This window comes from Rhinoderma darwinii, chromosome 5 (genome assembly GCF_050947455.1).
Source record: "Rhinoderma darwinii isolate aRhiDar2 chromosome 5, aRhiDar2.hap1, whole genome shotgun sequence".
NCBI classification, from domain to species: domain Eukaryota; kingdom Metazoa; phylum Chordata; class Amphibia; order Anura; family Rhinodermatidae; genus Rhinoderma; species Rhinoderma darwinii.
Window position 1 is genome coordinate 328,848,328 of NC_134691.1, and position 13,529 is coordinate 328,861,856.

The 13,529-nt window shown below is 42.8% G+C and overlaps 2 protein-coding genes across 2 annotated transcripts in view; both read right to left on the reverse strand.

Annotated features, from left to right (window-relative positions):
• LOC142652156 (sterile alpha motif domain-containing protein 9-like) overlaps positions 1-1,819 on the reverse strand; it is a 35,487-nt gene extending 33,668 nt beyond the window's left edge. Inside the window, exon 1 of the mRNA XM_075827698.1 lies at positions 1,743-1,819. The gene's annotated coding sequence lies outside the window, so the exon portion shown is untranslated. The remainder of the gene's footprint in view (positions 1-1,742) is intronic.
• Positions 1,521-9,961, reverse strand: LOC142652170 (gastrula zinc finger protein XlCGF66.1-like). Its single transcript, XM_075827718.1, has 4 exons — positions 9,710-9,961; positions 8,811-8,954; positions 7,247-7,435; positions 1,521-1,863 (listed from the first exon to the last, which is right to left on the reverse strand). The coding sequence occupies exons 2-4, from the start codon at positions 8,895-8,897 to the stop codon at positions 1,708-1,710; spliced, it is 432 nt and encodes a 143-aa protein (XP_075683833.1). The 5' UTR covers positions 8,898-8,954; positions 9,710-9,961; the 3' UTR covers positions 1,521-1,707.
• Positions 9,962-13,529: the final 3,568 nt, after the last annotated feature.

Here is a 13,529-nt window from a genome sequence, read left to right on the forward strand (position 1 = left end):
TTGTCTTTATGAGACAGCCCCTTTATAGAGGTGAGATTTGTAGAACTGTGAAGTACTGGGAATTTTATGGGTTTTAAATGAGTAACTAATTTACCAACCTTATTTTAGGAACAGGGAATTGTTCTCCAATACATCTCTTTGGTCATTTGTGACTAGTAGTAATTGTTGTAAAATATTAAGCCACTACGCTTCTGGATCTTCCCGTCACTAATTAGCCTATTTACGTCAGGAAAGGGTATTTAAAGATGGCGCCCGCTCAGAAGCAGAGAAGGGGCTATAGCCGCCAGGTCTCTGCTGTGTTACACAGCATCTCCTCAGCCGCAATGCTTGCGATCAGAAACATTTCTGATCGCAGACATTTAACCCCTCAGATGTGACCACCGGCATCTGAGAGATTTTTGCTGCCCCTTTCACTTCCGGGGCCGGTCACCAGCTCCCGGGCGGCGAGATTGCAGGAGCCGGTGTATTCCTCTAGCAGCTGAGAGCCTTGTGAACGCTCCCAGCCCTGCTATAGGAAAATTGTTAGTGTTTGTGGCAAGTCTCAATAACAATGCACTAATTTTGCCATGGACTGCATTATGATATTGCAGTCTATGACATAAGTCATCTAATGATCACAGGTTCAAGCCCCCTAGGAGGGGTATATAAAAGTTAAAAAAAAAAAATTGTAAAAAGTTTTATATATATATATATAAAAATTTAAAAATCACCCTTCCTTTCCCTAAATCACATATAAAAATAAACAAAAGCACATGAGGTATCCCTGCGCACCCGAACTATTAAGACGGTGAACGTAGCAGGAAAAAAGGTCAAAATCACAGGTTTTTTTTGCCACTTTATCCCCCACAAAAAAATTAAATATAAAGTGATTGAAATGCCAGACATTCCCCCAAATGGGATTAATAAAAACTACCTGTTTCTATGTACAAAAAGACGCCTTACACAGAATTATAGAAAAGTTATGGCGATGCTAAAACAGAACAAAAACAATATAAATGTAGTATCACCGTGATTGTACTGACCCGCAGAAATAAAGTTAATGTGTCATTTTCACCATACATTGAGCACCGTAAAAAAGAAACCCTTAAGAAAATGGCGGAACTGCTGTTTTTTTTTCAATTCCACCCAATTCTGAAAATGTTTCCAGCTTCCCAGTACATCGCACATAATATTAAATAGTGTCAATGAAAAAGTAGAAGGGTTATGACTCTTTAAAGGCAGGGAGCAAAAAACAAACGCATAAATACGAAAATTAGTTTGGTCCTGAAATGGTTAATATAAAAAAATAAAGAAGGATCACCGACTAACCCATTACTAAATTCTCAATTCACCAGTTAAAAACTGTAGCAAAAGAGACATCAGTCTGCAACCCCTTCCAACGGGAAATGTGAAAGAGTGGGAAGACTGGTCACGTCTTAGAAAGCGACACAAAATGAGCACAGCTCTTACCCGGACGATTGGTGGGGATCTCAGCCCTCGGACCCCCCACTGATCAAAACTTCTGACATGTGAAATGTTTTCTAAAAGTTTAATTACACTGTAACAGAAAAAAGCAAAGGAAAGAACAAAAAGACCCAAAATTTGCAGATTAGAAAAGAGGGGGGGGGGGGGGGGTGGGGGGATTGGGATTATTTATTTTTGTTACTATAGATACTCTTTAATGATGATGTCCCTATAAAGCAGTCCCTTGTGGCCTCCTGATGGGATCTATAATGAATTACCATAGACGCTCGTTTTCTCACCCGGTGATAAGAACTGCTGGTCATCCATAATGATATTCTTGTACATATTCTTGTATTTCTCTATGTAATCCCATTCCTCTATGGAGAAGTAGACAGCGACATCCTGACACCGAGCAGGAACCTGAAATACACAATGACAGAAATAGACCATATGATCTGGGTCTATAGGCAATCTACATTTTAGGGGGGGGCACAAAAAAACATTCTATGTTCCCTTCAGTTAAAGGAAGAATATGTCAAAGATGAACTAGTAAAAACAATTGCTCTAAAATAATCTAGGAAAACCCAACCGGGCGCCTGTAAAACACAGAATTTAAAGGGAATGTGTCGCTAGAAAAATATATTATTTTTTTTTGTTAAACTGTTAGTATATAAATGATTAAACATTGTTCTAATTTTCAGTCAGGAAAAAAGTCAGGAAATATTATAAATTAGATTCTCATTTATAACATTTCCATGTGCTGGTCACTAGAGGGAGCAATTCCCAAAATTGCAGCATTGGCATGTGGTAAAGCAACCTCATTGCTTTATGCTGCAAATTTGGTGTAGACATACTCGCTCTAGCGTCCTCAATCAACCCCCCCCTCCTTTATCCTGGCTAGTGGCAGGAGAAAGGAGGGAGTTGAATGTTCAAACCTCCTACACTGTGTGCTGCCATTTTTTGAGCGAATGGTAATCACACAGTATAACACGGACATTATACACACATCACATACAAACATAACTTACCTGCTCCTGCTGCTGCCTCCGCTCCTAGTCCTTGCTTCTGAACATATGGACGGAAGCCGCGACCAGACGTAGTCCTCTTACTGTCCGGCCGCGGCTTCCGGTACACATGAAAATGGCGCCGGATGTCGCTCGGCCGAAAACCTTCCTTTTGGACTGTGTGGGAGCGCCGTTACGCTATAGTGAATGGAACGGCTCCCGTTTGCATTCTCTATGGGGATGTATGTGCCGTATTCCATCTCTGTATATGTCGTTAATCGACACATACAGAGATGAAAAAAAAAATGGCAGCCCCCATAGAGAAGTAAAAGAAAGAAAAAATAAAAAAGTAAAACACAAATAAATAAAATTCATTTTAATAACATACTAAAAGCAAAAACATATAAAAAAAAAATTCGTGACACCTGTCCTTTAAGGATTTCCTGAACCAGCGACTCCTTACTTACAAAGAAAACTCAGAGACTTCTCAGTTCTGCGGAATGGACAAATGTTCACATGGAGGGAAGTTGGGCCATTTGTTTAGTTGTAGACGATTTCTCAGACCAGATCAGAATTACAAGTGACTATCGAGAACCACAGCCCCCGACAGTGATGGGTAGTTTTTACAGCAGGACCTAAGAGGGTGACGGGTAGGCAATGCCCCTAGAAAGGTTTGCTATTATGTCTATAGAAGTTCTTATTGCCTGGCTGCTTAAAAATTCAACTTGGCTCCTAAAATGGTGTAACTTGTCAAACCCTCTTGTAACGTGACCTCATCTTGGCTTTTTGGGCCTGACAGTATCTCATCCATGAAGCTAAGTGAGACAAATACAAATCTAATGAGCGCTAGAGCTCTTTCATTGCGGGCAGAGACACCCTCTGATACCAATCTTCTTAACCGGTAAAAATTTTGACCAATGTGCTATGAATAACATGTCAACTTTATTATAAGGGATCTAGAGCACAACCATTAATGGCATATTGCGAAGATTGGGGAGGGTTCTGGGGCCGAATTGTCAGCGCACTATAGTCCATCGCCGACCATGTGGCCTCCAGAAAAAGCTGGGCTGAGTCATCAGAAGACGAAGTGGCACGGCACATTCATATAGCGCCTCTGCCACTTCATACTAACGATCGGTGGGGGTCACAGAGGTTGACCCTTTACTGACTGCACATTGATGTTATATCAGACAGATATAGCATCAATGTTTATTCTGAGACAAACCTCTCTAACCCCTCAATGACCACCAATACTCCTTTTTACAACGGTCACGAAGGGGCCCTAGGCTAGGCCGCCATGTTTTCATAGCGGCCTAGTCAAAGTCCTGCTCAGGTGTCCCGTGAGGGCTGAAGCGGGTGCTCGACTGTCTGATGATAGCCGGGCTCCTGCTCCAACGGCAGCAATCAAAGTTTACTCCGATTGCGACCGTTTAACCCGTTAAATGCTGCCGTTAATGCCACCATCGCATTTAATTTATTTACAGAGGGAGGCAGCTCCCTCTCTCACCCATCGGCGGCCCGCCTTTGATGTGGTAACATGGCAGTCAGGGGCCTAACAAAGGCCCTCAGGTCTGCCCAGGCTATATGCCTTTTTGGGCGTGCCAGAAGCATGGCCTAATAGATAGTCTGTCAGTTTTACACCGACAGGCAGTAATGCGCTGGTATACTAAGTGTACCAAAGCATTATAGCAGCGATCTAAAGATCGCAAAGTGAAGTCCCCTGGTGGGACTGAAAAAATAAGTAATAAGTGTGAAATAAAAATTAATAAAGATTACAGTTCAAAAAACAAACAAACCATTTTTTCAATTAAAAAGTGGTTTTATTTAGTAAAACAGAAATAAAAAGTACACATATAAGGTATCCCCGTGACCGTAATGACCCAAACAACAAAGTTAACATGTAACAAACTGCAAGTTGAACGCCATAAAAATAGAAAAACTATGGCGGAATTGCTATTTTTTTCCCATTGTCCCCCAAAAAAGTAATAATAAAAGTTAATCAATAAGTCCCTGAAAAAGTAAGTCTAGTCCCGCAAAAAACAAGTGCTCATATTACTACATTGACAGAAAAATAAAAAAAGTTACGCCTCTTGGAACTAGACTATGCAAATAATTTTAGTTCAAAAGTGTTTTTATTGTGCAAAAGTATAAAAAAACCTCTACATATGTGGTATCGCCCTAATCGTACGACTCAAAGAATAAAGGTAACGTTATTTACACCGCACGGTGAACGGTGTAAATTTAAAACGCAGAGAATAATGGTGGAATTGCTGTTTATTTTTCTATTCCCCCCCCCAAGTAATAAAAGTTAATAAAAAAAATGATATGTACCCCAAAATGGTGCCATTACAAAAATACAACTAATCCAGCAAAAAAAAAAAAAATTCTCATACAGCTACGTCGATGGAAAAATAAAAAAAAGTTATAGCTCTTTAAAGAGGCTCTGTCACCAGATTTTGCAGCCCCTATCTGCTATTGCAGCAGTTCGGCGCTGCAATGTAGATTACAGTAACGTTTTTATTTTTTTAAAATGAGCATTTTTGGCCAAGTTATGACCATTTTTGTATTTATGCAAATGAGGCTTGCAAAAGTCCAACTGGGCGTGTATTATGTGCGTACATCGGGGCGTTTTTACTTATTTTACTAGCTGGGCGTTAGGAATGGGAGTGTATGATGCTGACGAATCAGCATCATCCACTTCTCTTCAGAACGCCCAGCTTCTGGCAGTGCAGACACACAGCGTGTTCTCGAGAGATCACGCTGTGACGTCACTCACTTCCTGCCCCAGGTCCTGCATCGTGTCGGCCACATCGGCACCAGAGGCTACAGATGATTCTGCAGCAGCATCGGCGTTAGCAGGTAAGTAGCTACATCGATTTACCTGCAAACGCCGATGCTGCTGCAGAATCAACTGTAGCCTCTGGTGCCGATGTGTCCTCGCTCGTCCGACACAATGTAGGACCTGGGGCAGGAAGTGAGTGACGTCACAGCGTGATCTCTCGAGAACACGCTGTGTCTGCACTGCCAGAAGCTGGGCGTTCTGAAGAGAAGTGGATGATACTTCTCGTCAGAACGCCCAGCTAGTAAAAGTAGTAAACACGCCCCGATGTACGCACATAATACACGCCCAGTTGGACTTTTACTTTTCAACACGCCCAGTTGTACTTTTGCAAGCCTCATTTGCATAAATACAAAAATGGTCATAACTTGGCCAAAAATGCTCGTTTTTTTAAAAATAAAAACGTTCCTGTAATCTACATTGCAGCGCCGATCTGCTGCAATAGCAGATAGGGGTTGCAAAATCTGGTGACAGAGCCTCTTTAACCCCTTCCCGCCGCAGCCCTTTTTCAGATTTTCATTTTCGTTTTTCCCTCCCCACCTTCCAAAGGCCATAACGCCTTTATTCTTCCGTCTATATAGTACTATGAGGGCTTGATTTTTGCGGGACAAGTTGTAGTTTTTCGTAGCACCATTTATTTTGCCGTATAATGTACTAGGAAACGGGGAAAAAATTATTTGTGGGGTAGAAAATGAAAAAAACAGTGATTCCGCCATGGTTTTTTGCGCGCCATTTTTACGGAATTCACTGTACAATTAAAACAACATATTCATTTTATTCTATGGGTCAATACGATTACGCCGATACCAAATATGTGTAGGTTTTTCTATATTTTACTACTTTTACAAGTAAAAACCTAAGTGTAAAAAAGAAAATTTATTTTGTTTCGCCAAATTCCGAGAGCCGTAACGTCTTTATTTTTCCGTCGATTAAGTTGTATAAGGGCTTATTTTTTGCGGGATAAGCTGTAGTTTTTAATAATACCATTTTGGTGTAAATGTGACGGTTTGATCACTTTTTATTTCATTTTTTGTGGGAGATTAGGTGAACAAAAAATAGAGATTCTGGCGTTTACAATTTTGTTTTTTTTACGGCGTTCACCGTGAGGGTTAAATAATGATATATTGTGATAGTTCAGACTTTTACGGACGCGGCGATACCAATTATGTTTATTTATTTAATTTTTTACTATGCTCTAGGGGGGAAATGGGAAAAGGGGGGTTTTTTGAACTTTTAATATTTTATTTTTTTTTTACACAAAAAAAACAACTTTATTTAACTAATTTTTACATTTTTTATTAGTCCCCCTAGGGGACTTCAACCAGCGATCGTTAGATCGCTTGCACGATATACTGCAATACTAATGTAATGCAGTATATCGTGATTCTGACAGTCTCCTATGAAGCCCTGCCGGAGGCAGAGCTTCTTAGGAGTACCAAGATGGCGGACCTGGGGGACTTCGTCAGACCCCCAGGCAGCCGTGTGAACCAACGGCTCACCCCGATCTCGCCGCAGGGGGGCCGTTGAGACGTTACAGGGGGTCGCCCCCCTGTTTTTAGTAATTTAAATGCCGCGATCTCTATTGAACGCGGCATTTAACGGGTTAAACAAGCGGGATCGCGCTAAAGCGCGATCCTGCTTGTAACCCGGAAGTGTCGGCTATAACACACAGCCGACAGATTCGCTCTATGGAGCGGACTCAGCCCGTGAGCCCGCTCCATATTCCCCCACCCGGCGTGCGCCGTATATATACGGCGGATGTCGGGAAGGGGTTAAATGCGACAATGTGAAAAAAAAATTCTTGGTCATTAAGACCTAAAATAGGCTGGTCACTAAAGGGTTTACGAAGGGTTCAGGCTGTCTGAACCCTCGGACCAAGTGACAGCAATGCCGAGGCTCATAGAGAACCATCATAGGGAGCCCCCTCCGTATGTCATGCCCCATTCACAGCAGTGCTCACCTCTCCTGTCAGCAGCTGAACGATCTGGTTGGTGAGCTGCAGAATCCTCTCATTACTGTTTTCGTGTTTTACTGAGGAACTCGGAGACGTTATAATGAGCTCCTTAGACGTGATCGTTCCGATTGACCCACCAGGGCTGCAGCTTGATGTTATGTGATCCCCGGAGATCTTCTTTACTATGGTGTAATCCTGCAAATAAAGAACACAATGCTCTAGAACAATGATGACCGTTACATAGTACGGTTGAAAACAGACATGTGGGGGTTTTACATGGAACAGGATTTCACCATATTTTTTGTATGTGCCATTCATATATTTATATAAGTTAATCATGTCCCCCCTTAGTCGTCTTTTTTCAAGGCTAAATAGGTTTAGTTCTTTTAATCTTTCCTCATAACTTACATTCTCCATGCCCCTTATTAGCTTCGTTGCTCTTCTTTGTATTTTTTTTCCTCCTTTCTATGAACTGGAGCCCAGAACTGGACTGCATATTCTAGATGAGGCCTCACTAATGCTTTGTAAAGTGGCATTATTACATCCCTGTCCCGCGAGTCCATGCCTCTTTTAATACACGACAATATCCTGCTGGCCTTTGAAGCAGCTGATTGACACTGCATGCTGTTATTGAGTTTATGATTTACAAGTACACCCAGATCCTTCTCAACAAGTGAATCCGCCAGTGTAGCGCCCCCTAGGACATATGATGCTTGCAGGTTGTTGGTACCCAGGTGCATAACTTTACATTTATCTACATTAAACTTCATCTGCCAAGTGGACGCCCAAACACTCAGTGCGTTCAAATTAGCTTGTAATTTATGAACATCTTCCATAGACTGAACATTACTACATAGCTTGGTGTCATCGGCAAAAATAGTAATAGTGCTATTAATCCCATCCTCTATATCATTAATAACTAAGTTGAATAAGGAGTCTAGCACTGAACCCCGGAGTACACCTGTAGCGCTGGCGGCCACCAGGATCTATTACCTTTGCGCCAGTGTCCTGCTCCTGCTTCTCCGGGACGCCGGCACACACTGCTCCTGTCTGTGCCTCACTCCCGTAGGATGCGTACACCCTGACGACCTCTTAAAGGGCCAGCACGTGCACCACTATATCCCTCCCTAGCCTATCCCTGTGCACCCTGCCCTACATAAGTTCGTCCTGCGCCTTGTTGTGTACAGCCGTGTTCGTTATTGCAAATGGTCCCTTAATTATATCCAGTGTTCCTGGATCCCGTAATTGTGTGTGTTCCTCTAGTGTTGGCGTTGAGTTCATCCTCTGCGCCAAAATGTGCCACGGCTAGTGTCATTGGTGCCAAGGTGTCTGATACGCCATGCGTCTGTCAGAACTTCTATACAGGTACTCTAGTTCCAAAGACTTTCTTTGGTTGTAGTTTGGGCAGCCGCTGCTCCTCCGGTCAGGCAGAACGGCCTAGTGGGTCCACATACCCCACAGCCACGACAACACCACTTATAACCGGGGACCAATCAGAGTGAAAATCACTGACCGCGACTCCTGGAAATATAATACTGTAAGGAATTACTTCACCCCCAGGATCTCTCACCTCTCCAGTCAGGAGGAACATGATCTCCAGGGTGAGGCTTAATATCCTGTCAGTCACGTAAATGCTGTTATTATCCATGGCGGTCATTCTGAGAACCGGCGATAGTCCTGCCAGGAACTGCGGATCCTGAGGTGATCTGCGTACCTGGAACAAACGAGAGAAGCGTCACAAGGCGGTAACAGATTACTGATAACCCGAGATATAAATGTATGTAAATCCTGATGCCCAAAAAAAGACAAGAAATGGGGCAAAATGTGCGTGAAAACAGCGCAAGTAGCGCACGTCCTTGTTATGTAATTGCAAGGCATATCCACTGGAAATTGCTTAAAAGACAGACTGGTGGGGGTCATACCAGAGATCACGACAACGGGCACATATGGGTGCACTCATTTTTCTCGGACTGACTTTAATGGAGAGTGACCATGCATGCAATGATGGGCACCGCTGTTCTCCAGTCTGATTTCTGTCGTGTGCTGCTGCGGTGATGTCACTAATGGTGATGATACAGCTTTCCAGCCGGCTCACGTGGTGTCGCTAAAGACAACACGTCATCGCACAAACATGTAAACGGAGACCCGAACAGCGGCAGCGGGGGAACAGAGACAAATCCTATATTATTATTTTGGAATTTAATTTTATCCACAGAAAACTACTTTAGTGGTCGGAAATTTGCAGTTCTTCAGATGTCAGTGCATGCTGGGAGTTGTAGTTACACAACAGTTGGGCTCCTACATTACTGAAATATACCATTACTTGCAGTAGACATTAGTTTTCTGAGAATTTATAATTTTCAAAAATAACGTGCGCAGTGTGATTACAGCTCCTGAGGATCTGCAGGTCCCTCCACTACCAGCAGTCATAGTCTCCGCCCCCCATAATAACGACTGTAGAACCCTCACAGTTGCCCCGTCAATGGCGGCTCGGGCTCTCACACCGCCGTCTTCTCCCTGTTTTTAGTTCATACAGTAACGAGGGTCCCCGGTGTAACAACCGCCGCCTGGTCCCCGCCCCTTCTCATTATACAGCATCTCTGTTGCTCAGTCACAAAACGCCGCTACATTCGAGCGCACAGACTGCTGGGAGCAATGACGCAATTTCTTTGCGCCTGCCAGGTCAGGAAGCGCTAGAGTTGCTAGAAGCCGGGAGAAGTGACGTCATCTCTATGAGCCGAAAGTACGATGGATGTCGGCGCCTGAAAGGGGTGACGTCATTTTGCTAAGCCTGAAGTGTAGTGAATGACAGCGACCATGATCTTCCGCCAGTACTGTGGACTCTTCTTGTCTCTGTTAAGGAATAATAAAGCTTGACACACTGGTTTGTCGGCAGCTCTTTTTTTTTCAAGGGCATTTTTATGGGAAAAAGAATGACGTGCACATCAGATTTCTCACTCTTCGGCTCTGTCCTAAGCACGCCCAAAATAAATAGGCCACACCTCCATATTAACACCTGTTTTATAATGTATATACTGTATATAGAGAATGTCCACACAAATATACAAACTTTTCACCCTAGCAACGTTCCCCTGTGAACACATTCTACATCTATCAATAATGTCATACAGGGACAATAACAGGAGTTCCATACAGTGCCCAGATATATAATGTTTACAGTATCCAGATAAATAGTACATACAGGGCCCATAACAGTTCCATACAGTGCCCAGATCCAGTATCAGACAGCAACCAGATAAATAGTGTCCATATATAAAATATATACAGTATCCAGATAAACAGTGCATAGTGTCCATATATAAAATATATACAGTATCCAGATAAATAGTGTCCATATATAAAATATATACAGCATCCAGATAAACAGTGCATAGTGTCCATATATAAAATATATACAGTATCCAGATAAATAGTGCCATATAGGGCCTATAACAGTAGTTCCATACAGTGTCACTATCAAGTACCGTACAGCATCCAGATAAATAGTGCATAGTGTCCAGATATAAAATATACAGTATATAGCATCCAGATAAATAGTGCATAGTGTCCAGATATAAAATATACAGTATATAGCATCCAGATAAATAGTGCATAGTGTCCAGATATATAATATATACAGTATCCAGATTAATAGGGCCTATAACAGTAGTTTCACACAGTGTCAAGATCAAGTACCGTACAGCATCCAGATAAATAGCGCATAGTGTCCAGATATATAATGCATACAGGACCCATAACAGTAGTTTCATACAGCACCCAGATCAAGTACCATACAGCATCCAAAAATATTGCAGTGTCCAGATATATAATGCATACAGTATCCTGATAAATAGTTCCATACAGGGCCTGTAATAGTAGTTCAATACAGTGCCCAGAACAAGTATCATACAGCGTCCAGATAAATAGTGCACAGTGTCTGGATATATATTGTTTACAGTATCCAGATAAATAGTACACATAAGGGCCAGTTCGCACAGAGTTTTTTGAGGTGTCGGAAAAAAACGTGTCAAAAAACGGCCGAAAATGCCTCCCATTGATCTCAATGGGAGGCGGAGGCGTTTTTTTCCCGCGAGTTGAAAAACCGTCTCGCGGGAAAAAGAAGCGACATGCCCTATCTTCAGGAGCGTTTACGTCTTTGACCTCCCATTGACATCAATGGGAGGCAGAGATAGCGTATTTCGCTGCGTTTTTTGCCTGCTGCGCTCAATGGCCCACGGGCGAAAAACGCAGCAAAAACCGTGGCAAATGGCATGCAGGCAGATCAAAATCCGCCTAAAAATTTCAGACGGAATTTTGAGGCAGAATTTTCTGCCTGCAAAAACTCTGTGTGAACACAGCCTAACAGTAGTTTCATACAGTGCCCAGATCATACAGCTTTTGCGGAGTCTGCAGAAAAAAATCAGAGCATGTTCCTTCAGAGTCTGTGCATTGGGCCGAGTTCTGCCTTAGAATCACTCATTTCACTATGTGGGCTGCAAAACGTGTGTCAGTGTGGTATACGATTCCATATGATCCACCGTATTACAGGCTGAAATGCATGCTTGCGTGCATGAGGCCTTATTCTCGGCAGCTTTGCAGTCAAAGGCCCAGTTCACACAGGGCTTTTTTTTTAACCTCAATACGCGTCAGTTCCCGGCAGTTTCATACAGTTGACGCTCGCCTGTAATGGCAGGGATCAGAGATAACTTAGATCCCGGCTATTTAACCCCACAGTCAATAGCAACCACAGCACCTGAGACGTTAGACTGTAGAAGGGGTTCTTCCACTTTCCTCCGATCAGCCCCCTGCAACGTAATCGAATTGTGCTGATTGGTTGCTATGGCAGCCGGAGGCCTATTGAAGGTGAGCTCTGTACTGTAAAAAAGAAACCCAAAAAACAATGGAGTAATCATTGTTTTTATTCTTATTTCAGTTTCCCAGTACATTATATGGTACATTAAAGAGGCTCTGTCACCAGATTTTGCAACCCCTATCTGCTATTGCAGCAGATCGGCGCTGCAATGTAGATTACAGTAACATTTTTATTTTTAAAAAACGAGCATTTTTGGCCAAGTTATGACCATTTTTGTATTTATGCAAATGAGGCTTGCTAAAGTCCAAGTGGGTGTGTTTAAAAGTAAAAGTCCAACTGGGCGTGTATTATGTGCGTACATCGGGGCGTGTTTACTACTTTTACTAGCTGGGCGTTGTGTATAGAAGTATCATCCACTTCTCTTCAGAACGCCCAGCTTCTGGTAGTGCAGACACAGCGTGTTCTCGAGAGATCACGCTGTGACGTCACTCACAGGTCCTCCATCGTGTCGGCCACATCGGCACCAGAGGCTACAGTTGATTCTGCAGCAGCATCAGCGTTTGCAGGTAAGTAGCTACATCGATTTACCTGCAAACGCCGATGCTGCTGCAGAATCATCTGTAGCCTCTGGTGCCGATGTGTCCTCGCTCGTCCGACACGATGCAGGACCTGTGAGTGACGTCACAGCGTGATCTGCCAGAAGCTGGGCGTTCTGAAGAGAAGTGGATGATACTTCTCGTCAGAACGCCCAGCTAGTAAAAGTAGTAAACACGCCCGATGTACGCACATAATACACGCCCACTTGTACTTTTACTTTTCAACAAGCCCAGTTGTACTTTTGCAAGCCTCATTTGCATAAATACAAAAATGGTCATAACTTGGCCAAAAATGCTAGTTTTTTAAAAATAAAAACGTTACTGTAATCTACATTGCAGCGCCGATCTTCTGCAATAGGAGATAGGGGTTGCAAAATCTGGTGACAGAGCCTCTTTAAACAACCTGTCCTACAAAAAATAAGCCATCATACGGCTACGTCGACCGAAAAAAAAAGTTATGGCTCTTGGTAAACGACGATTGAAAAATGAAAAAACAAAAATTGGCTATGTCTCCAAGGGATTAATATCAGGGCAGATTAATAAGAGCAGCACATGTAATTCGTATACATGTTAGTTTATATTGCCAAAGTTTAAGGCCTAATGCACACGACCGTAGTGGTTTTGCGAGCCGCAAAACCACAGATCTGTTGCGGTTCATTTGCCCGCAAAAAAACTTTCCGTAGTGCATCCGTGTGTTATTAGTATTCATGGATTCGCAACAAAGAAAATTTATGTCACCAGTTTGTCAAGCCACAAATCAGGATCATAAAATAACTTGTCCTGAGTTTTTGAGGCCCCTACACAGAACATCACGGTCATGTGCATGGTTTCATAGAAATGAATGGGTCCGTGTGCTATCCGCAAAATTGCGGATAGCACG